The following is a 24,987-nucleotide window of genomic DNA, read 5'->3' as shown; positions in this document are numbered from 1 at the left end:
CGCCCCACCAAAATAATGCCGACGCAAACACTGTTACCGGCGCTGGGGGAGGCAGCGCTGCCGCCAGGCCCCAGGGCCCCCCCGCCAGCGATGGGGGCGGCCGTGATGGATGCTTGGAGAGGGAAACGCTGACCCCCCAAACCCATCACCAGTTAGAATCCTAGAATGGTTTGGGTTGGAAGGAACCTTAAAGACCATCTCGTTCCAACCCCCCTGCCCTGGGCAGGGACACCTCCCGCCAGCCCAGGTCCATCCAAGCCTCGTTCAACCCGGCCTTGGATGGTTCTTGCATGGATTCCACGCAATCCATGCAGTTTTTGCGTGGATTATCTAGTGGAACAGCATGAACCAAGACGAGGCTGCACCCAAAAATAACCACCTCGCAGGTCAGCTCTCACCCTTACGTAAATACAGAAAGCGCAGAGGAATATTCCGATTATTCCAAAATTTACATCCCTCTCCGACGGCAAATCCAGAAGCGCAAACCCGCAGCGCGCTCACTCACACGGAGCAGTTTCATCAGGGCAGGCAGGGCGCAGGCAGGGCGCAGGCAGGGCGCAGGCAGCTGCCTGTCCGACCCTCCCTCCGCCGGGCGAGCGCATCCCCGCCGCCCGCTGCGCATCACATGGCGACCACAAAAGCCCCGCGGGCAACCAAACGGGCTTCTCCCTCGCCACGGCTGCTCCCAACCCGCTGCCTTAAAAGCCCCGGGATGCCCCGTGGAGGGGGAGGGGAAGGACCCCACGGTGGAAAACCGAGCGGGCGGACCCCGGGCTGCCCGCACCCCCGGGACCGGCGGCGGCGGAGGGAAGGGGGGTCCGGGGGGAGACTGGGATGGGGGGGGTGGCTCGGCTCGGCTCGGGGGGGCCGGGCCACGCTCGCCCCTTACCTGGTAGGAGCAGTTTTCCTGGTGTACCATCTCCGTGCATCATCCGCCGCTGCCGCCCAGCCGCCCCCCGGGGTCTCCGGCCCCGCAGGGGGAGGAGGAAGAGGAAGATGGGGAGAAGGAGGAGGATGGGAAGAAGGAGGAGGATGCGAAGAAGGAGGAGGAGGAGGATGGGAGCCCGGGCCAGCAGCCCGCCGGTAAGATGGATGCTGCGGCGCTGCTCCGCCTGCGCAGCGGCGGCCCCGGCGGAGCCCGGGGGGGGAGCGGGGAGGGGGGAGCCCGGTCCCGCCTCCGCCGGCACAAAGAGGAGGGGGGGGGGCTCCGCGCCGGGCTGGTGCCAGCCGCGCTCCTCCGCGGGGAAGGGGGGGGGGAGGAAACAAATACACCCCCCACCCCCGCTCCAGCCACTGCGCTGTGGCCGGGAAGTCCGTGTCCCCGTTCCCCCCCCCCCCGGCTCCGGGGCGATGCTGCGGCAACCGCAGCTCCAGTCCCCCCAGTTTAGTTCCCCGCTCCCCCCTCCGCCTCCCCAGGTCTGCTGGAACGAGGCCGCTCCGCGGCTGAACCGGCTCCGGTGCGGCGATGGATCGGGCGATGGAGGGTGGTGATGGATGGTGATGATGGATCGCGGCTCCGAGGAACGCAGCAGCCTTCATCGCCTCCTCGCAACGCCGCGAGACATCGAGCCGTTCAATAAGGGCTGAAAGATACCTTTCTTCTACCCTCTGCCGCAGAAATCTAGCGCAATCTTTACTGGAAAAGGCTCTGCCCTACATTTCCAGCTAATTATACCTGTGGCGAGCGGGAACGCGGAGCCCTCTGCCACAGCACCCGCTTGGCCTGGGCTCCGGCCTCGGATGCGACCCGGTGTTGGGCACAAGGACTGGATGGAGGCAATGCCTTGCACTCACCCCAGCGCCCTCCTCCCACCACAACAGGCCCTTTAACCAAATTTCTCCCAAGAAAAGGCAAACATCCAGCGCTGGCTCTGCAGAGGCTTTCTGCAGGGCGATGCTCGCAGCCCGGGGACGGTGAAGCCCCGGTGGTCCCAGGCCTGGGACACCTCCCTGCTGCATCCCCGTCATCCCGCAGCCAGCAGGAATTCACTGCCATTGGCACAATACTCCTTTGCCACCCCAAAACAGCATTGTGAGATTATCAAACTTTCTTCCCTGTTTGCACGCTCAGGCCGGAGGCCGACACACGGAGGGAACCCAATCCTAATTGTGCTTTCTATATTAAAAGTCCTTAATAGGAGAGACCGGAAAGAATGGCGGGACAAGGAGATGGTTTATAATTCTCTGCATTTGCAACCTGCTGAGCGCTGGGGTCTCAGTTAGCTCAGTTCGACTCCACCACTCATTTTTCCAGGGGTTAACACGTACCCCAATAACCTCATTTCCAAGAGTTTGGGCCCTGGCTGCAGCTGGGTGCGAGGACACCCTTTTGTCCACATTTTGTCCCTATTTTTGGCCGGACACAGCCCATCCGAGGGGCACCAAAACACCCAGCGAGCGACGGCGGTGCCACGGGCTGCGCTCGCACCGGGCACTCTTACCCAGGCGGGTGATAGCGCTTTGGCTCACAACCGAAAAGAAACTCCTTCCTTCGTTCATCAAATAGGGCTTTATTCTGCTCCCAGTCGCAGCCAGCTGCGGCTACGGTCAGAAACGCACGTGACTCCGAAACCCACAAACACTTGCTCACAGGGCCTCTCAGATTTGATTCCCCGCACCAGATGTGCCTCTAGAAGAAAAAAAAAAAAAAAAAAGGAAAAAAAAAAAAAAAGGCCTTTGTAGGATCATCCCTCCGCCCCAGCTTTCCCAGCTTCTCACCCACACAAACAGCCCGTGGGGGGATGGTGAGTCCCCCCATGCAGCTGGAGAGAAACCCCCAGACCCGCCTCAGCTCCAACCCGCCGCCCTCTCCCCCTGCAGCAGCAGAGCTTTTAAAAAACCCAGAGCTTTCGTTTAAAGAGGGGAAAAAAAAAGTAGCTATTCTGCGTAAGTTTTTAAGAGAGGGTGAAGTCGTGCCTGGTTTTTACTGGGTCTGCAAAGACAGGCAGCTATTTCCAAGCATCAAAATAAAGAAATCCCCACTTCTCAATACACTGCACAAATCTTTGGAAAATGATCTGCGGCAAGCTAAATGCAGCCCCGCATATTACGTAATCTCTAATGCCATTTATTACGTGCCTCGCAAGGAAAACTCCTGAAATTACCCCCCTGCTTCCCACGTGCGGCTCTATCTATAACGGTAGTGACTCAGAGCTGCTCCGCGCGCGGCACATTCCCGGTGGGGACCGCACCGACCTCCCGGCATCCAGGTCTGGTGCGGCACAGGGCAACCCCCTCCCCCCCCCAAGCTATTAAGCAGCTTATTCCTTTTGCAAAATGACCCGACAGAGCGCTACGTTCGGCTTCGCGCGTCGCCTGCTGCGGAAAAGCCACCCGTCGGCAGCGAGGCTGTCCCCTCCCGGGCAGGGCGCCCCGCGCGATGCAGCCGCAACGGGCCGAGCATCATCCTCAACCTCTGGATGTGCTCCTCCGTTCCTGCATCCCTTTGCCATCACCCGCTGAGAAACGAGGCGGGCGGGCAGGTAATCATTAAAGCCCGGAGTGATGAAGTTGAGCGAAAGGCTTCTGGCAGCCCTCCAGGTGGGTCAACGGGAAACGATGCTCCTGGATGAAGGCAGTGAACAAGCACTGCTGCTCTCCACCATGGCACAACCCAGCAGGAAGCCCCAAGAAACCCCCAGGGACCCCCCGAGAGCCCCTCTTAGTTGGGAAGAGAAACCTGGGGGGCTCCTGCACTGCCTCCTTAGGGCGTCTTATACCACTTAGGAGATGATCTAGGCAACTTTTCCTGAAGCTTTCCCCCAAACCAGCTCCAAACTAGAAATGAGTAGTTCAGAAAGCCCTGGAGAACATCTCCAGGGGGTCACACAACAAGCTGGGGACACCCACACAAAACACTGCCCTTTGTGCCCCCCCTTCCAGGTCTCTTCCAGAGGGTCTTGGAAGATGTTGCTTAGGGGTAGGGCCAATGTTGGCTGAGCAGCCCCCCCAGCCTGGACCTGTGCTGCGGTGAAGGTGGGCCACCAGGAATGGACCAGGCCTGATGCCCTGGATGCCTCCAGGGCTTTCGGGGTGAGGACATGAGAAATTCAATCCCGTGGCGGAGGCAGCAGCATCCCTCCACTTACTCCCCACAGACACGCCACTGGGGCAGAGAAAACAGATGCAGCTTTACCAGACAAACTCAAATTCTTGTAGCGAGACAATAGGACTTCATTAATTATCCATCTACAGAAGGAGAAAACACCTGGTATCCCCAAATCTGGGGGGAAAATATGTAATTTCTGATTCTGTGCACATCTTTGAGTTGTTTGGTTTGGTTTTTTCTCTTTTTTTTTTTCTTTTTTTTTTTTTTCTCTTTTCTTTTCGTTTTTAAACTTACAGAAAGCCCCCTGGCCGCGTCCCAGCGCACATCCCAAGCCCCGGTCCTCTCCAGCAGCCGTATCCGCAGCAGAAGGTGGGGACCGCAGGCAGCCCCCGGGGCTTTCCCCGGCTGCTGTGCTCCTGCCCCAGCCCCGAGGAAATCATTAACTGCGGAGAGAGGATACCAACTCAGGTTATCAACTCTCCCATTGTCACTCCCACCCGGTGAAAACACTCCTTAAAACCCGATAAAGCTGTGCAGTAAAGCCAAACCCTCCCGTTCACACCGCGTGGGAGCGCAGGGCGGCGGAGCGGGGCACGTTCTCGCCGCCGCAGTGGGAGGGGAGGGATGGAGCCCGGACGTATTACTCACATCAAAGCCGCAGAGAGCCCTTTTCCTGATGGGTTCGTCATTTCTCACTGCCCCACACATTTATTTTCCCGCGCTGTGTGCCCGAACCCCACCAGCTGCAAGGACGCCCACAGCCCTTCGGCCCGAAAACTACACGAAGGTAAAGGCAAAGTTCCTCCGACCAGGCAGGCTCGCGTTGGGTTTCCTTATCGCCCATGAAAAAACACCAGACACGTTTTCCTGCCCGCAGTCATTCCTCGAGGGGCCGTATCAGCTCAAGCTGGGAAAGTTTATTTTGCAGGTTGGTAGCGGCCAACCCGTTGGGTTGATATAAAAAGCTCGTCTAAATTAACATGCTTTTTTTTTTTTCTTCAAATCTCGAAAGAAATATATATAGCTGGATCAATTAATTCGCTCTTGTCTTCAAATCTCAAAATAAACCTGTACCGGGCAGAAATAAGGTAGAAGACGAACACCCCATCACTTGGGCACAGCGGAGGGAGAGGCGGGGGCTGAGCCCCACCGGCCCCTCCGGGGTGCTCGCGCCGCCCCCGAGCCCATGGGCTTGCCCAAGCACAGCAAGCTTGCAGGGAACCGGGAATTATGTACGGCGTCATGGGATTTCAGCTTTGTTTGCCGATGATTTACTGGGAGCAATGGATTTAGCTCCTCTTTAAGCCAAGCTAAAGCTTTTCCAGGGTTTAAATCTAGCAAGGAAAAAAAGAAAAAGATTACTTTTTAATCAGTTAATACCAGACATCTGCTTGGAAAGGGGAATATTTGTTTGGATTACATATATATATATATAATGCTTTAGACTATTACTTTTTTATTTAGGGAGGACGACGCTGAGGTGTTTTCCATCATTTTGGATGCGTAACTCTTCTCCACAAGGGGATAAATGCCCGATGGTTTAAGAATGCAAACAGTGCCCTTCCCTCTCCCGTGCCCCTTTTACTTCCACAGAGGCTTCTGGAGCCCTTTACAAGCAGCAGCGTTACAAACCCCTCTTGAAGCACGCGGGTACCAAGTGATCGATTTTTAGGATAAAAACTTGTGCGCCGAAATGTTGGGAGTAACACTCTTCTTGTTCTTTTGAGGACCAAATACGACATTATCAGGGAATCGGAGGGGAAAAGCCCCACTCTGTAGGGAGCTACTGTTAGTTTGGAACTCGTATGTGACGGGGGAATTAAGGAGCCCCGGGAAGGGCACCCGTTGCATTTTTATTTTGGTGCAGAAGTGCTCATCTTGCACTTTTAACAGCCTCATGCTCCATCTTTCGTGGTAAGAGATTCATCCCAAACCGTCAGTTTCCTCCACGTCCCACAGACGGTACGTTATCAAACCGTGATTTTCTCTGCCCTCCAAACCCGGAACGGAAGGTTACAGCAATTTCACATTCTGGTACCTCTGATGCACAGGAAGCCAAATGTTTTACAGGGAATCGGAGCGAATAATTTAAGTCACCCAAGTATTTGTTACTTCCTCTGACAAAAGCGAAAAAACATACAGCAAGCAACCAGACTTTTCCATGAAGCCTATCTCGAAAGACTCGCTGATACCGTCGCTCAGGCTCAATTGTACAATTTATAAGCAGGATCACGCGTGCTTAATAGGGAATTTCCGAAGGGTTTGGCGATGCGCAGGTCTGATAGCCCACCACGCAGGTACTGCTGATGGATGGAGAACCGTTCCATCTACCAGCTCCTAAGGGGCGTGGGGAGACAGCAGCAGAAAAGCTACAGCTGCCTCCTTGCAATTTTGTCTACAGTCTCAAGAATAAGCCAATCTTTTGGAAAGGCGATATTCACGGTATGCAAAATGCTATGGAGAACATGAGCTTTTCAGCAGGACAGGGTAAACCTCTAAGTTTTCCTATTAACGTCAATAAATTGAAACGTCACAATCCACCTCGCTCTGCGGCGCTCTCTCTGCCCCGTTTGGGAGAGGATTTGTAGCAAATCCCATCGGCTACAAACAATTTTCAGCATTTTTGCCCCGTCCACGCGGAGGGCGCCGTGCAGGAGACGCCGACGCGCAGCGAAAGCAGAGGGGTTGGGTTGGCCCCCCCAAACCACACGCCGCTCAGTCCCAGCCCGTCATCTTTACAGCCGAACCATACCCCAAATGTCACCCACCAGCTCTCCCCACAGCCCCCGCGGCAAGCGGCCCCCCAGCAGCATCCCTAGCCGGCCCATGGACCACCAGGCACCGGCTGCGCCCGACCTCATCCTCCTGCCTTCGCTGGGAGCAGTTGGGCACCGGCGGCCGGAGCATCCGTGCCGTCGGCTGAAATACAGGGGGGACCTGCCAACAGCCTGTGTGTCGTCCCCCCCCACCGCCGACTTCGGCTCGGAAGCCCATTTTCTGCCTGGGTAAGGGGACGCTGGCACCCAGCACCTCCCCAAAACACTTGAGCTCTTACATAAAAGACTCCCAAATCTGCAGCCCTATAAATATTGATAGAGGAGACCGCAAAATCATTTCCGCTGATGCGGGAGCTCTGAGTAACATCTTCATCGGGACTCTGTGCTAACAAAGGTAGCAGCAGGTTTTATCGGCGCTAATAACCCAGTTATGCGTTTTCAAATCCTCCCCCCCCCTCCCCTGCTGTGCCGCGCGTTTGGGCTTGCCGCGTGCGGCTTGCAGGCAGGCTTTCCTAGCCCCCTTTTCCCCCATTGATTTAAGTTGGGTTTTTTTTTTTTTCCCATTTGTCAAATATCAATTCTTTTATATTTGAAAAAAAAAAAAAAATTAAGTCGCATCGGGCCCCCGTTCCACAGCCTTGCCCTTCAACAGCAGGCAGGGAGAGGAATTAACACATTTTCCAACAATGAAGAGAGAAAAGGGGGAAAAAATGGCATGAGAAGAGGGGGAAGAGAGAGATTTTCCCCCCGAGAGGATGAAGGACAGGGTGGCCTTCAGCTTCCTCAGGCTGTGGACAGCAGGAGATACGCCGGAATGGTGATGAGACGGAAGGACGTACAGAAATCCCACGTCCCACGCTCAACGCTCAGCAACCATTAAGTGACTGGTCTGGGGCCAAAAGCAATTTCTGGATGAAATATTAAGCCCTTTTAATTGTGGCAGAGTCCCAGAAACTCCAGCCCGGCCGGGCAGGCAGACAGCAGTGTAACGGCCCAACCTGCATTTCCACGCGGGCGATTAATTTGCCTTCAGCGTGACGTGTACCGACGGGCTGCACCGACATCCACCTGCTAACAAAAATTAGGCGCCCAGTTACCCGTTATAAATTAACCCACTGACAGCCCCCCTGGCAGTCAGAGGGCAACATCTGTGGATGGGGACGGGGTTATCCCGCCGCCGGTCGCCTCGAGCCCCTCTGTCCCTCCCCGTTCCCCTCCTGCTCTCCGGGGGGAGAGCTTCTTTCCGGGGCCGGCTTTATTCTGCAACTCATTTTAATTGCAAAACGGATGGCAAAAGCACAGAACGGGGACTTGCAGGCTGAAGAAGTAAACAAACCATACTACAAACTCACTCCGAGATTAAATTTCTTTTCCAAACAGAGCCAAATGCCATAAATACGAATATACGAATACAACCAGGTAACAGCAGCGTCCTTTAAACGCTTCCTCAATAAAAGCACGAGTTTACAGAGACAAACCTCCCTCTGAGTCACGGTCGGGATAAAAATAGACAGAAGGGGATTCTTCACACAGCTCTGAAGTCTGATGTCCACAGCTCCAAGCTCACTGCCGCAGCCTGGCAGAAATACATTCCCTTTTTTTTTTGGGGGGGGGTGGTCAACTTATACCATGCCCAGAACTCTCCAAAAATCAATAAGCCTTCAAAAAGGTTCAAACTCCCATACTGTCGAGATCAGGGGCTTCTGGAAGGATGCGATTACCGCGTGGGAACAGACCCACGCGAGCAGAACCCGCCTCTCGCTTCAGCTCTGCTTTGACATTTTCAGCCTTTAAGGAAACGGACGAAAAGATGATTTTCCGAGTTCGACTCCCAACCTCACTGTCACTTGAGAAAGAAAAAAAAAAATAGTAATCCTCTTGTGCTGCTGCAGCCTGTAGGTCGGAAAGCTGATTACAATTAACGGACGCGGCACGTTTTGCAATGGGTATCGCTTAGAAGCTCCCAAACCGATACCATTGGCGACAAGAACGCCCCCATCCCTGCCCGTTCCTGACACGGCAGCCCTCCACGGGAGACCGCCGGGGCTGCAAAACCAGCATTTAAAATAAGAGGTGGAGCTCTACCCCTCGGTAAGGCAGGCACAGGGAGCACGAGGCTGGAAAAAGCTAAAAATAACAGGATAAGCAAGGGTGGATCCCAGCTGAGCCTTATTAGTCATGGAGCGAGGGAGCCTCGCCGGGCTGCTGCCTGGTGGCAGAGCCGCGCCATATAAGAGCAAGAGAATGACTCTCGTCTCTTAAATCACATTTTCCCCCCCCCTCTCCTGTTCCGCCTCAGGCGCTCTTTGCCTCCGAGCACACTCGCTCTGGCAGCCTTCAGCTTCTCCTAAATAATACGGCGTATTGTTTTCTGCCAGTCCTTAAACAGAATAAAGATCACGGGTGATGCGCTTTCGGGCGTCTGCTGGAATCGGACCAATATTGACAGATGGGCACGTGAGGGGTTTATTATAGGTTGGGTTTATTTTTAAAATTTATTTATTTATTTATTTATTTTTTTACTTACACCATCTTTGTGTCAAAACTGCGCCTTTGAGCCGAGCGACGATCGAGTCACTCATGGCGGGAACGCCCAGCAAAGGCGGCGCTTGCCCTTGGAGGATTAATTTGGATGAGCAGAAAGAGTAAGGTGCAACGCGCGGCGTTTTATCTTGGGATGAAGCCACGGGACAATGGAGGGATCGACAATCAAACGCAGCTTCCCCTGGTGGGGACCTCCTCCCAGGCTGCTCCAGCCTCACCGTTCCCCTCATCTCCTCCCTTGGCGCTAATTGCAATTACAGCACCGCAGCGCTCCGCCAGGCTCCAGCCAGCCGGCACCAAAAACTGAGCACGGCCATCGCCTTGCCGAGGGGACACAAGTGACACCCTCCAGTCCCTCAGCGCATCCTGCCCGGGCTCTGCTGGAGGCTGCTGAGGGTAACGTCCCAGGGCCACCTCACCCAAAGTCCCACCTCGGTCACATGGACATCCCAGCCCAGCGACTGCCGGCAGCTTTCCAGCGCCCTCCAACGTGGAAGAGTCCCTGGGAGCGCTCAAAATACCATTTGCACACAGTGGCTCCTCTTTCCCGAGGCCAAATCGCAGAGAATCACCAGTTGTTCTCGTGACAGGGGCTGTCTCCTGCGCTTCTCCAAGCGTCACGTTCATCCCAAACAGCATTCCTCTCTCCGAGCCCCTTTTCCAGCGGGACTAACGCTCGCACAATGCGCTACTCCAATGCAATTTTCAAGTTTTAAACGGAACAACGGTAATGAAGCGGTGAAACAAGGCTTTAGTACTTCCAACGCTCATGAAGACAAACGAGAAATCAAATACAAGGAAGAGAAGAGAGCAGCACTGCAGATAGAACCCCCGCCGCGGCCCGACTGCAGCCCCGGCAGCCGGCCAGGGGAATCGCCGCGCTCGCCCCATGCCGGGCCCTGCCACCGCCGCTGCATTTTCATAGAATCATAGAATTGTCGAGGTTGGAAGAGACCCTTGGGACCATCGAGTCCAACCATCTACCCTACTCTACAAGGTTCTCCCCTACACCATATCCCCCAACACCACATCTAAACGTCTCTCAAACACATCCAGGGATGGGGCTCAACCACCTCCCTGGGCAGTCTATTCCAACGCCCGACCACTCTTTCTGTGAAAAATTCTTTCCTAATGTTCAGTCTAAATCTACCCTGGTGGAGCTTGAAGCCATTCCCTCTTGTTCTGTCATTAATTACCTGTGAGAAGAGACCAGCACCAACCTCTCTACAGTGTCCTTTCAAATAGTTGTAGAGAGTGATGAGGTCTCCCCTCAGCCTCCTCCTCCTCAAACTAAACAGTCCCAGCTCCTTCAACCGCTCTTCATGCGATTTGTTTGCTAGGCCCTTCACCAGCTTCGTTGTATTTTATGTTGTATTTGACTTCTGCGTGTAACGTTGTTGTCCCAAATTTGGATTCTTTACCTGGCCTGCAAGCCAGCAGCACACAGAGCAGAGGCATCTCCAAGTTTGTTCCGTTAATGCGCAGAACTGGGGTGCTTGTCCCAAAACAGGAGCGCACCTCAGTTTCAAAAATCTCCGCTTTTATGCCTTGATTGTTACGTATTCAAACAACGAATACATATTCACCGTCATTCTCTTTAACGATTGGTCGAGATCTCTTCGCTTCCCATGTAAAGCAGAGCGCAGACTCTGCCTTCTTCTCCCATTGCTCTCTTTTGAGTAGGTGGTATCATCTGGGGAGGTGGTCAACGAGTCGGTGGTTGCGATCTCCCCCTGCCCAAATTCCCTTTTCCCTACTTCCCCTCTCATCTTGGCACTTCCAAGCCGTTTGCTCGGTTTGCTGACCAGGCCTACCGTTTGTCACTCTCCTGACGGGCATCCCCTGCTTATCAACAACGCCGCATTGCCTGGTGGTTAGTTCCCTTGTCGAATCGTAGATAAATCATGTCTAGATACTGTTTCTCTATTTTAATATTAGGTAAATAATTACATAGGGTTGGGGCAGCACAGAGGACTTGAGCAGCAGCAGGTTTCCCCGCTTGCTTCAATTACGTTTTACATTTCATTTTCCTAGCTAATGCCAATTTTACCCCAGCAACGTCAGGGACGCTAAACCCACCACCACCCCTTTGCATCGCCGGGGCAGGATGCGGACGCTGAGCCCCACCATTGGCAAACCAGCCCAGCGCTGTTCTTTGCAAAGCTTCGGCAGCTTCGGCAGCTCCCCAGCAATCGGGGATCGGCACGACCACTCCAACGCGCCGCGAAGCAGAAGCCCTTCCTGGGCCTCAGACTCCCTCCGCAGACAATTACAGCTCACATTTTCATTTTTTTGCCAAACTATCAGTGCAAAAAGGAGCCGGGGAGAAGCTGCTCACAGGACGACAACGCTCAGCGGAGGTGTTTGCTTTGCTCCTCTCTCCCATCACCTCCGCCGGCAGCTGCGGTTCCATGGCTGAAGGATAACAAACGGCGTTTTAATGTGAAAGTAGAGCACCGGCCAGGCAGGAGCCCCAGTTTGTATACCGAGGGAGCGCGGTCACCCCTTCACCGGCACCTCCGCACTGAGGAGCATCCCGGCAGCCCACACGGCCGCCCTGTGGCTCTCCTCCCACCCAGCCCTCTACTGAGCATCGGTAAAACATCTTTTGGCTCCAAGAGCTACTGCTGGAGGGCAGGGAAAGCCGCACGGTCTGTCCTCGGCTGCTCCAGAGAAGTCGGCTTTGGCACCTTGTGGGTCGCCGTTAGCTCCGAGCCACTGACGCACCAACTCGGGGAGAGCAAAGCAAAGCTCTTGACGATAAATGCAATTATTTGGCATTTAGTTACGCCTTGCTCGGGGCCATGCTTCTGCACGTCACGCGCGGGCTGTAGGAAGTCATCTGGGCTGTGCTGGAGCTTCCATCGACAGCCCATCTGGGCAGCAGAGCCCAGGTCCGGCCTGAAGCCCACCATGGCACAGTGAGGTGTCCAGGGGACACGGGAGAACGGCAACGGGGGATACCGAATACCGGACCCACGGGAGGAAAAAGAGACGGCGAGGAGAGCGCTAACGAATACAGCAAAGAGATTACAGCCTTAGAAGTGACACCGTAACCCACCCCGGCTCGCAGGGCGCTGCTTTGGGGAGCAGAGGAGCGCTTTGCTTTGCCGCAGCGGGTGTTACTCCGGGGAATACCCATCGCCAACCTGGAAGCAGTGGCGGCATGTCCAGGGCACGGAGATATTTCTGGTGGCCTTTGCTACAGAAAGTTTATTTTACCAGAAGCTGCCATCTCCCCGCCAGACGCGTGCTACGTTACGTGTTTACTGGTCTTCCTCCAAATACATTACTTTAACAAGCAAAGAATTTTTTAATAAAGCTACGATTGCTCCATCGAGCAAGCTGGCTCTGTCTCTGGGGTGAAATGCTGTCCCTTGGGGGGGGACGGGACATCTGCAGGGTCGGATCCAGACATCAAACCACTCCAGCCTGGATTCCAGTTATGTTTTGCGCTGGAGCAAACAAAAAACTAAGAGTAATTAACAGGGACGCCTTAAGCAGTGTGGTATATTCTACAGACAACACACCGGCTGCAAGCTCCAGCCTCGTTAGCGCGCGGCTTCCTAAAGGCTGATGCCCTCGGAAGAGGTTTTGGATGCTGCAGCAGCTCTCCAGCATCTATTATTAATAGCAGCAATTTCAATGATATTAACCTTCAGCTAATCCTGCGCCCAAATCATTTCACGAGTCCGAAGGCGCACGGCTAACAGGGCAGGAGGGACGGCAGACGAAGTGCCGGAGCAGACGGAACTTCAGAGCCCTCCCGAAACGGCAGCGCAGCTCCCTCGGGATAACACAGCTTTCCGCTTCGTGTCGGACCGAGCGGTGCAGAGGGATGGCATGGGGAAGGGCAAGCAAAATACATCCATGTATGTGGCGGTACGGCGTATAGGGACAGACGGAACTACCTGTAAAATGTGGGAAACCCTCATCCAGACATCTCATGGACAGCCTGGACCGATATTTCTTGGGAAACGGGTTCAGCTCATCCAACCTTTGTGCAGGGAGAAGGACAGGATAAGCTCCCGAGCAACTTTTGGGTGCCATTTTAATAGCCTTAAGGTACGTAAATATTAGCCAATTTTGTCATTTGAGGACACGTTTTAAAAAAACTCCCAAGAGAAGAGGGGGGACGGGGCTGTGCAGAGGTCTGGTCTGTGGGCGCGTGCCCTGATTTTCACCTAACTTTTGCTTTTCCCAGAATCAGACAGCCGGAAAAGTTCCCGGAGATGGTTTTTTTCAAGGCTCCGGGATGTTTCCCTGCTGCCCCCGACGGCTCCCAGGTCAGCCTACAGAAGTAACAAGTCTTCCTCCTAAGAAAAAGCCTCTTTCATCTTTGCAAGGCACAGCTAGGAGCTGGCTTTACCTTCTTCAACCTGAGAAATAATAGATGAGAAAGCAGACGAAGAAAGAAAAGGCCAGGCAAATTGTGCCGGGATATATGCTAAGCTATTGGATATTACGTATTAATGCAAATGCACAGCGTAGCGAATTCAGTAAGGAAAAAATGATTCCCAGATTCATTGTTTTCTTTTAACTACTAAGAAGAGTTTATCGTCGACCTCCTATCAGGCAAAGGAGACAGAAAAGGATGGCCACACATGACTCTGGTAGAGAATTCTGGTATTTCCCCAAGTCCCTCTTTAATAAATTCAATATAGGAATTACATTAAATAAAAAGTTTAGATTAAATTTTTAATAACTCACTAAAAGCATTTCAATTCCCTACGGACCGTACATACTAGCAGCTTTTGTATGCATAAAGAATTAAGCACGTTAATATAGTTCTCTTTTTTTAGCGTCGCCATCTACCAGCTGAGAGAGGATTAAATCTCAGCCCGGCACTTCCCTTTCCTCCCCAACCCCTCTGGATTGCAGCTATTTCCTCCAGCCCAGCCGAGCGCTCGGATTTCATTTTAACAAAGCACAGACGAGCTGAAATGAATGGCCTTAGCGCGATTTTCTCACTTAGAGGAGATCTATAGATCACCGAGCAGGAGACCCGCATCGGTGATATAAATAAGATCTACCACTTCTCTGACACAAACGACTCCATAGGCGCGACAGGGAAAGACAAAGCGCCCCAAAACGATACAAGTACTCGAAAAAGCTGGAAACCCTCGAAGAGAAGAGCGATTATGTGGCACCTCACATCTAAGGCAACAACTGCTGATAATTGCAAGAGGGAAATTCGTTTTCCGCCGAAGCCACGGGTGCTTTGCTTGCAGAAGCAGGATCGACTGCAGACCCGGGTTAGCGGGCGAGCTGGAAGAAATATTTCCAAATCTTTGTTAGTTATAGCTAAGGAAGCTTCTCACGCAAGAGCGGAATGACCTGAAGCTTTAACAGCCAAAAGAGAGCAAACAGAGCAAAGCCTGCTGCTGGAGAAGTCGCAGCCGCCCCTCAGCATTGTCATTCGGCCCCGTGCCCGTGATGTTTGGTGGGGGGACGCCTCTCGGGGGGAGCAGCCCCTGGCCCCAGCAACTCGCGGGCCAAGGCTGCCGGCCTTGGACAAAACTCAACTCATCAGCCGACGTGATTATTTTAAGCAGCGACTTGTTTTAGAAAACAAATACCTGTACTGAGTCATTGGGAGAAACCGGGAAATGGGATTTTCTTCCAGCGGCGATTATACCTAATTTTCGTAACTCAACTCGGCAGTTTTGTACACCTTCACAATGGGATTTCCCTTCGAAAAGCATCACAAAGGTCCGTTTTCCCCACCAAATACGAAACGGTGCTCCCTGTAGACCTCCTTCGGGCTGCGCCGCTGCAGGCTGCCCGCGCCGGAACTCGCAGGGCTGAGCGCACCGACTTACGCGTTAACATAGTTACCAAACAGAAGTCTCCCGTCACAAGAAAGGAAACGTTTTATTTCACTGGGGGAAGTCACACAGTGTCCGACTCCAAACTGGCTCGGAGTTCAGAAAGCTTCACAAAATACTGGTTTATTTCCCACAGAAGCGTTTACAGACCGTTACCACGCAGCGCGCGGGGAAGCTCGCTTCGGCTTTTTTGGGCTATCCTTTGCTTTCTTGAGACGCAAGAGTAAATCTCGACCGTCCCCCCGGCAAACCCACTTTGGCTTTTGCCTGTTCGGACGCAATAAATGGGCTCCTCCTGCCCGCACGGCGATGCTGCCCCCCCGGCCCCCGCACGCTCACCCCTATTGCTCCCCGTCCCGCGGGCGCCGAGAGTGGAGGGGCTCTTCCCCCCATCCCCGATAATAAAAGTTAGGCGGGAGAAGAAGGATGCCCGTTTTCCCCTACGGGAGGAGACGCGGCGGGGTCAGAAGCAGCGGGCTGCGGCGCGGCCAGCGCGCACGCGAGAAAGCTGCGCTCTTCGGCGACTCACACCGATGCTACAGAAACAATACCGAGGAGTTATTTAAAGCACAGCACGAAGCAGCACGGGTTGGTTTTGCCTGGAAAAACCTCTCTCTAGACGCTGTTTACGCCACCAGGTAATCGCAGGAGCATTGCTCGGCTCGGGCGCTCCAAGCCCGCGTGCCTCCCCAGGAGACGGGGACCTGCTTTGCCACCACCGACGTTAATTTTGCTGGTTTGTTTTTTCTTTTTTTTTTTCCTTTTTGCTGTTAGGAGCAGGAGAAATGACACCCTGAACGCAGCCAGAACCCAGTTCTTTCTTTCCAGTTTCTACACAAACTTGAAAAAAATACCCAAGTGGTGCACTTCGTTTTCCAACCAGCGGCCGGTTCGTGCAGAACCGCCTTTAAAGCCGGGCAGCGAGAACTCAGGAAATAAATCCCAACACCTCCTGCTGTCCGTATCACCGCTCCGCCAATCCTGCTGTTAACACAAACACCCTCGGTAAGGTTTTGGGGGTATTTGGAGCATTATTTACAGTATTTCACTAGGGAGCTTCAGCAGACATGCCCGAGGTCCCTGTGCAACAAACCGTGACCGTTAGCTGCGGAGTCGAGGACGGCGCTGCCCTACAGCCGCAGGACCACGAAAAGTGCAGAGACGTCTCCGTGACAGACCCAGGACCGCTTGCCCACCCGTCTGCCGCGCGGGAGGCGATGCCGGCGGGGCAGGAGGGGCTGCTCCATCCGCAGCAAATCACTGCGTGCCATTCCGCCTCCTCCAGCAATCTCCGCCTGCTTAGACTTCAACCCTATCGCTTTCTGCTCGCTACAGTTATTTTATTACCTTTTCTAAGCGCCCGCGAGAGTCGGAGGGCCTGGTGAGTTTAATACTTGTTCCTGAAAGGCTTTGTCAGCAGCAGCTCTGGCAATCGCCGCTGGGATGGAGCTAGCCGGGCTTCCGAGCGCTCCTCGGCAGAGCTGCAATGTGGTTTGAGTCGCTCTGAATAAACACTTTTCATACGGTTTTTAAACACCCGCTCTCTAGAATTTCTCTCTCCACCCAGAACGTTATTTTCCGCAGAGCCGGGCGTTACAGACATCCCCATCCTCCCCCACCGCCGGGCAGAGCGCAACAGCAGTCTGTCCGTAGCACAAATAACAGGTTTTACACAGCGCAGGTCAATTCTGAGAATTAAAACCCACTACCTTGCATTTATCACACCCAGTATGCAAGAAATGGATGCATGAGTACACAATTATTATCCTGTCAAATAGGCATTCCGGCTGCCCACTGCGATTTCAACCCGAGTCGGTCACTTACGTTGAAGTGGGAATTGGAAAGAATTAGTGAAGGCGGAGCAGGGGAGGGGTACGGGGCTCCAGGCTGCAGGATCCCCAGATTTCAAGATTACGCCAACAAAATTACGTTCTGAGACGAGAAAAAATTCAACTCGCATAAAGGCTCACTTCTCTTTTTGGAAATCCTTAGCATTTGCTACTTACTATACCCAACACCAAAAACACTCTTTTAAACTATCCTCATCAGCCTTACGTAGTCAGCACCACCCATAGCGCTCTTCGGTACCGCATACAAGCGCATTAAAGGGAGATTTACTCTTGCCCGCGACGCAATTAGCATTAGAACAGCCCAACTTTCGCGGCTCGTTTTGGCCATTTCCACTGTTTTGGCCATTTCCGCATCCCACACCAACCGGTGACTTACCAATCGACCGGGAAGCTCTGCCAGCTCGCTGGGGTCCATCACACCGAGGAATTCACGTAATAGTAATACTCAAATAAAGGAGAATCGTCCATCAAAAAAGAATCCATGTGCTGTCGCCCCACGTATTTAGCACTTTCTTTAATGAACGGCTCTGCAGCAGCAATGGAGATGAAGTTTCTGCTCAAGATTATTAATCGTGGGCATTTTGCCTGGCCCAGTTTCAGAAGCGGCGAACGTACATCTTTCCAATCTATGTAATTACCGACGCTCTTCAAGCAACAAGCACTTTAGAGTACCTATAGATGTTTTCTTAGCTTAATGACACCGCACACTTTGGCAGAATCATTAATATCTCGCCAGCCTCATCTAACCTTTGAGCTGGGTGGAAAGTGGCCAAAGTACAACGCCGCTTTGATTCCTCCGCAGCAGAACGTGGCGGCGACGCATCGCCCACCGCCATACATCCCCCAGGTCCCGCACCCGCCGACGCTGGGGGGGACACTGGCACAAAGCAAATACAAACCCCTTCCTCTCCCCTCCCCCCCCAGGTTTGATGGAAATTACAGTATTTTCCACAGCTAAAAGGTTTGTTTTTCACATCAGCTAAACCTTAAAACAAATGAACTGCCCCAAAGCACTTCTCTCACCATGACTTTGACTTTCTTCAGTTGCCTGATGAAGAGTTAAATGGTCAAATCGAATAGGTAGAAGAGCCGTCAGCTGGAGAGAGAGACGGTCTTGCTGGGCCTCTACGCTGCAGGAATGACAGAAATGCAATTTCCTGCGAGCCGGAGGTTGGATTTTGAAAATTAGCGTGTCAGAAGTTAATGCACCGACAGTTCTTGTCTGGGGAAAATCGCTTTCAGGCATTAAACCCCCGGCTGTTACTTCCCGCTCCCAACGCTCGCGGCCAAGACAACATCGAACATCACCTAGGGATGAGGAACCTAACACTTTGAGCGAGCTCAATTAAGCAGTTATTATTTATTTCAAGTGAGAACAAACTCACTGCCACCCTTCAGGCAAACATTTGCTCCCTCCACGCTAGGGACAACCCACCCAGGTAGACCAAAGCTTTGCAACGCGCAACACCAAGGCTCTGCGCTCGATCCCGGCGCGCCTTCCCGGCAGCCCTACACCGATACTCTCGTGGGGCTTTCACAAGCGCCCGTTGGGCGCAGAAGCATCGCCGCTTGCTCCATTCCTCTACTCCCTCTTGCCAACCTGGTCTACACATTCCTCCTTCCGCCACGGCTGCTCTGACCCGGCTCTCCCTCCGGAGCCGCCCCACCGCTCCATCACAACCAGACCCCCGCCCAGGGCCAACTATCAAATTACTTAAAGATTTAATCCCGCACTGTAATATATAGCGTGAATTTGTCTCAAACGTTCAGCAGCCATGAGAGGAGACACCAATAAAGCCACAGGCAGAAGAAACAGGTATTTACATGGTCCATGATAACCTCCATCCTACGAGCCTTTGGCACCTCCTGTGTCAGCCCTTAAAGCCTCGTGCAGAGGTTTCCAACCGTTTTCAAACGCAGACCTGAAACATTTCCAAGCTACAGACAGCGAATTTAAGACTGCCACCACCGGCCCCGGCGCTTCTTCGCTGCCTTTCAGGGTCCTCCCCAAAGAGGTCCACTGCCCTCCGCGGGCAGCTGGCCGCCCATCAAACACAGCTCTGAAGGCAGCAGGAGCGCCGTGCCCACCTCCGCTAACTCAAGACGGCCCCCAGGACCAAACGAGGAAACAAACTTGACTTCCTAACAGGCTGCGAATGCACGAGCCCACGCGCCTGAGGGTACGTTATGCGTCCGGGCGGACGGCGCTGCTGTGCGACCTCTTATACGTACTGCCAAAGGTACCACATAACGGGCATCTATCGGTCTCCACAGTTTATGTAGGAATATTTAAGCGACAAAAAGGCAACACACAGACTCCAGCACACCCTAACCCGTGCAGGAGGCTTCTGCAGAAGTCCTGGAGGCTGCAGGGATGAGCTTTTATCGCCACTCCTTGCAATAAGCCTGCTCTGCGGATGGCAAAATTCATTTGGTAGTGCCATCCATCTACACACTGTCACAAGCACCCAAGTCTCCTTACAGGGGGTAAGTCGGTTGGCTGAGCCATTTCCTCCCCTGCAAGTGTTTTTTTAATTGACTATGGAATTTGCAGATATTATTTTGAGAAAATATGTCCTATTGATTGTAATTACCATCCTCGGAGATGCAATGGAAAGAATATTAAAACCATTAACGCTGATTTGGATTTTATTAGAGCCATTAGCGAAACAGCAAGCAGAGCGCCGTTGCTTCCCGAGCACCTCAACAGCTCCGAAGCGCCATAAATCATCTCACGGCACATTTGTTACCACTTCGGATACAACCAGGAGTTGAGCAAAGGGAAAAAACCAGGGGCAGCAGGCTTCCCGCAGCTGGGTGATGAGATTGGTCCGAGCACCTGTTGGATGAACCTTCTAAGCATCAATGGCCTTCAGAAAAGATGTCATTTCTTCTCTTAGGTAGATGCCCAGCAGACTCAAGAGCCGTCTAACGCAACCCCGTTGGGTTTGTGCGTGTCAGAGTGGGCTTGCAGGCAGCCTGTCTGCCCAACTGCAGCTCCAGAAACAGTCATTTCGCCCTCATACAGGGAGAAAGAAGGAAACATCCTCCATTTCTAGACGTCATCTTCCCATAGGTACCTGATCCATGTGAATCCTCCCGGAGCCACCAAACCGATGCGGTGATGGGGACCTGGGTGGCATTACAGCAAGCCCACATCTTGAGATCAACCTGCCCATGGAGATGGCATGGCCAGGACGGACAGACCCCCAGCCCAGCACCATCCGGCCCAGCTCTCACCAGCGTTATTTAATGGGGCTGCCAAAGCTGAGCAGAAAGTGGAATGCTCCTGGTAGGCGCTTCTCAGCCACCATTACCCTGTCTGTGACCCAAGGAACCAGCCTTGGCCCTCGCATCTCATTTGCGTTGCGTAATTCCACCTGGAAGCTAACCAACAGCTATTCCCACGTAATTAATATTCACTTTCTCCGACCTTCCCAGCGACTCGGGGCAGACCTCTGCACGTACAGATGTGACTGAAGGTCCCTTTTCAGCTTAAACGTTTTATTTAGTCCAGCTGCAGCTGTCCCCACCCCTCCTTGCAGTTCAGCCCAGATCTTCCTTGCTCAGAAAACCTCCTAAAATCGCATTTCTTCAGAAGTCCGAATTTCCTTCTCTCGTGACTCCAGCCCCACCAACATCCCCCAGCAAGGACTCAGCACAGGTCACTGCAGCCTTGTGGATCATCAAAACCTCCCGAAACAGGCTTCGGACGCTGCCAGCCAGGGACAGGAGGCAGGGACGAAGAGGGCAGGGTTCCTCTCCCAACACCATGGCTGACCCCATGGTGAGGAGCACAGCACCGGCCGGGCAGCACAGCTGAGGCCGGATGGAGCCGTGGTGGGTGACGCCCGCCCCAGCGTGGTGGCCCCTGCCCTGCCTTCTCTTGGACCACAGTAAGAGGCAACTAAATGCAGGTACCGGCAGCAGAAAGACCTCTCTATTTCTCTTGTTTCATAGGAGCTGCTCAGGATCTTATTTTCCTTAAGAGAACACCTATACAGGATTCCTGATAACACAAACCAGCCCAAGGAACACTTCCACTCAGAGCAACAGCTGCTTTCACATCCCATCCCTGGTGACGAGATCGTTTTAGACTACAACCAGCCAAAGCCTATAATACTGAAATTTCCCTGTTTCTAATATCCTTTGCTACTCAGCCGGAGCAAGCCAGGCCATCTTCTCCCTAGCTGCTTCCCGGCTTGTTTCACTTCGTGCTTTTCATGTTTACAAACACTTGGGCTTCCAGCAGGGCAAGGCAAGGCTTTGTTATAAATAGCAAGATACTGAACCGCAGGAAAATGTCAGGGGAAAAAAAAAAAAAAAAAAAAAAAAAAAAAAAAAAAAAGGGGAGGATTTTCCTCTTCAATCAGGTTTTAGTGAGCCTTGAAGGTATCGAGTCTCTGCAGCTCATGGGGCATAGGTCTGGGTGCCACAGACACAGCCCAAACCATGCGGAAGGGGACAGCGGTGTCATGGGGGGCATCAAACACCTCCTCTGAGCTGGCCAGGAGGTGCAATGCCCCTTCCCGGCGGGGTGGGAAACAGAAAGAGCAGAGCTGGAATGACTCTTCCTCCTCCTCTTCCCTGCGCGCCAGGGGAAGGGGAAGCCCAGCATCGTAGGTGTTAAGACAAGGCTGGGAAAGCAACCCAAAAACCACCATGGTTCAGGTACCTCCAGGACCGCTGGTTGGGTGGAGGGTTGAGGAAAACCTCTCCAGGACTGCATTACCCTGAAAAACTCATGTCTGCAGAGCAGAAACTCCAGTTGCTTGTGAGCGTAAGAGGACCAGCAGCACAGTCCTACCCACGGGAGACACTCTCAAGGCACCGGGCTGCTCGATGGCCACAACCAGGCACCCACCGTGGCTCAGCCCGGCTCCACGCGCTTTTGAGGAGCACCCGGGCGGTTGGGTTGCACGGCACAACCTGCAAACCCCAGTTCTCGGCAGGACAAGTCAGGGCATGAGGCAGCCGCGAATGCCTTCCAGTGCTAGTAGGAGGGAGCGGAAGGATGGAGGAGGAGAATCCTTACAGAGGAGAGCAGGCAAAATTCCTTTGGTGACACCTCACCTGGTTAAGCACATACCCGGAGGCAAAGAGTTTCCAGCACTGCTGACGCTTCCAGCAGCTCGGGGCAGCACGAGTTTATCAGATAAAGCCATAGAAATAAGCTCCCAAACCACAAAAATGAGCTGCTTTTTTTTTTTTTTTTTTTTTTTCCCCTAAGCTGAGTTTCTGCACAAATGACTGTAATTAAGGATGTTACCTGTCAGGTCCTCAGGGCACTGAGGCTATAATGTTCAGGCTTTGGAAAAAGGGTCCTGCACGCCAGCTGTCCCACTCCTTTATCAGCTTATTTGTCACATCCAGCACTCACCCCCATTTCTCACCCATCAGTGGGAATTCAAGGATTTGGGGGGAAATCCCCACCTCCCTGAGCCAGATGACTTCACAGGAAGTAAGGGGATGGAATGCCTTAAAAAAAAAAAAAAATCATTAAAAAAAAAAAACCCGGAGCGCGCCAGCGGCGAGGCCGCAGGGCGTGGGTGGTGAGGCACACATCTCTCATCACGTGTGTCATCGCATCCGAGGGCTCCCGCAGCGGTTTCTGGAGATTTTGTAGGTTCCTTTTGAATCCATACGTTATGGAAAGAGTCTCAAAGCGGCGTGGTGCCACGGGCGCGTGTGCAGCGCTTGTTCATCTCACCATCGCTGCGGCTTGCGCCTCAGAAGTTCCATACAATTTCTAAAACACTCTTAAATAACGCCATCGCCTAACAATTTACACGGCTGGGGGGGGGGGGTATGGGGGGTGGTGGTTCATCTTGGCTGACACCGGCTTCTCATCATCCCTTACCACAAGGAGAACGTACACCACTCGCCTGCCGCTGCCCCCAGCCAGCAGAAAGGCTGTTTTTCCTCAGCCCCCCCCCCTCCGAGGGAAAACCACCTCTGAAGACGGTCCAACGCTACCGGAGGCACTTCGCTCCCGCCGGGCACCGGCACCGGCCGCTGCCCCATCCCGGCAGCCGAAGATGCTCCGGCAAAGTTACCTCCTCCGACCTCCCGCTTCCCACAGGCGCCGGGGTGGGGGGCACTTACCGGGGGGGGGGGGACACGACATCCCTCACACCCCCTCCCCGCCAAACCCGGCTCCCCCGCCGGAGCTCCCCCCCCCCCCCCCGCCCCGGGGCCGAGCCGCGCCCGTTCGTTGCCCGCTTGGCCCTCCCCGTTCCTCCCGACTCACCGAGGCGGGGTTCGCCCGCTGGCCGCGCTCCTGCTCCCGGCACTGCAGCCCGGCCAGGTGCCTCTCCAGGGCCGCCCAGTCCATAGCCGGCGGCTGCGGTTCCCTCGGGGGCTGCGCTCCGCCGCCCCGCCGCGCCCGTCGCCCCCCGCTTCCCGCCGCCCCCCCGCCGCTCCGCCGCCGTTCCTGCGGGGGCAGCGGCGGCGGGCGCTGGTGCGGCCGCGGGCGGGCGGCGGCGGCGGCGGCGGCGGAGGAGCGGCGGGGGACGGCGACGGGAGAGCCGCTCCGGCGGGCGGGGGCGGCGGGGCGGCGGGCATCGCCGGCGGGGCAGCGCGGGGGCTGCCGGCGAGCGGGCGGGGAGGGCAGGTAGCCCCCGTCCTCCTCCTCCTCCTCCTCCTCCGAGTCCTCCAGCGCCGCCAGGTCCAGGCTACTGGGGGACGGCGAGGACTTGCCCTCCGAGCACGGCGTGGCTTTGCTGGAGTTGGACTCCGAGCTGGAGCGGCTGCTGCCGGCGTCGCTCCCTAAATCCATCCCATCCTCCCGGGAGTCCTGCCGGAGAGAACCGAAAAGCGCCGAGTCAGACAAACCGGCAGCGGAGCGGAGCGGGGCGGGTCGCCCGCCTTTGCCGGGGCCGCCCCGCCGCACCGGAGCCGCTGCCGCCGCGGGGCCGCCCCGGGCGGGCGGGAGGCGGCGGCGGCGGCGGCGGCCCCGCGATCGCAGCGCCCTCCGCGGGCGGGAGCGGGGAGGAGCGGGACGCGGAGGGGAAGGGGGGGTGGTGCTCCCCGCTGCCGCCGCGGGGGGAGCCGGGGCCGGGGCGGGGCGGTCGCCGCCGGGGGTGGTGGTGGGGAACCGGGGGAGCCGCTCACCGGTGGGGCGGGGGGGAACCGAGGGAGCCGCTGCCTGCAGGCAGGGCCGGCGGCAGGGCGGGCAGAGGCTGCCCCCGGGCTGGGCAGGGCCTCCGATGTCCGGGGGGATAGGGGTGGGAAACGCTGTTTTGCCGTGGAAATCGAGCTTTTCCGTGAGGGAAACAAAAATGTGCGTTTTGGAAAAGGGGATGTGGTGCCTTTCGCCATCGCTTCGGTGATGCCCGGGTTTTTTTTGGAGGTGGTTCGGTGTTAATTACAACGCGAGTGGCATCCTCCGCCGCTCGCCATCCCTGCCCCAGGGACGTACACAGCCGCACGTTACAAATTACCACTTCTCACACTCTCAATTTCTTTTTTTTTTTTTTTTTTGGTAGTAATTTAAAGTAACTAGTTAAGAGTAGCCTATAAATAACTCCGCTAAAAAACCTAATCTAGTTTATATATTCTAGGTCACAGAAGCCAAGTTTAACATGCAAACGTCCCCATTCCCAAATTCATCTAAAGAAGGCCTTTCAGTGTTGCGTGGCCGAAATGAAGAGCGTTAATCACACAGAAGAGCCCCTTCGACGTGGTGCTTGGGAGACGCGGCAGCACCCCGCTGGTCTCTGAGCCTCGGGGGGCAGATACCCACCGACCCGACCCAGCAGATACAGTGGGGAAGAATATTGGGGATGGTAAACTTCTTCCAGCCCTGGGCTCTGGCAGAGCAACTAGTCTTAATTATAATAAAATTCAAACATTTAATTGGGTTGAGAGTGTCTTTTCTGGCAGAAATAGGGAAAGCTATGTAAGAAACACATCCTTACAGTTGCATAAGGTTTAAAACC

The 24,987-nt window shown here is 54.5% G+C and overlaps 1 protein-coding gene across 2 annotated transcripts in view; it reads right to left on the bottom strand.

Annotated features, from left to right (window-relative positions):
• The window catches only part of SCHIP1 (schwannomin interacting protein 1), a 43,571-nt gene extending 19,679 nt beyond the window's left edge, over nucleotides 1-23,892 (bottom strand). The window contains exon 1 of one of the 2 annotated variants that reach the window (XM_082486947.1): nucleotides 23,298-23,892. In XM_082486947.1, the coding sequence (XP_082343073.1) occupies nucleotides 23,298-23,825 (528 nt within the window). In that variant the 5' untranslated portion in view covers nucleotides 23,826-23,892. Of the gene's footprint in view, nucleotides 1-889; nucleotides 996-23,297 lie in introns of those variants that run through there. The other variant, XM_082486949.1, reaches the window with a different exon arrangement.
• Between the last annotated feature and the right edge of the window lie 1,095 nt (nucleotides 23,893-24,987).

Source organism: Vanellus vanellus (assembly GCF_965231255.1).
Source record: "Vanellus vanellus genome assembly, chromosome: 8".
Lineage (NCBI taxonomy): Eukaryota > Metazoa > Chordata > Aves > Charadriiformes > Charadriidae > Vanellus > Vanellus vanellus.
This window is presented reverse-complemented; position numbering and strand designations above follow the sequence as displayed.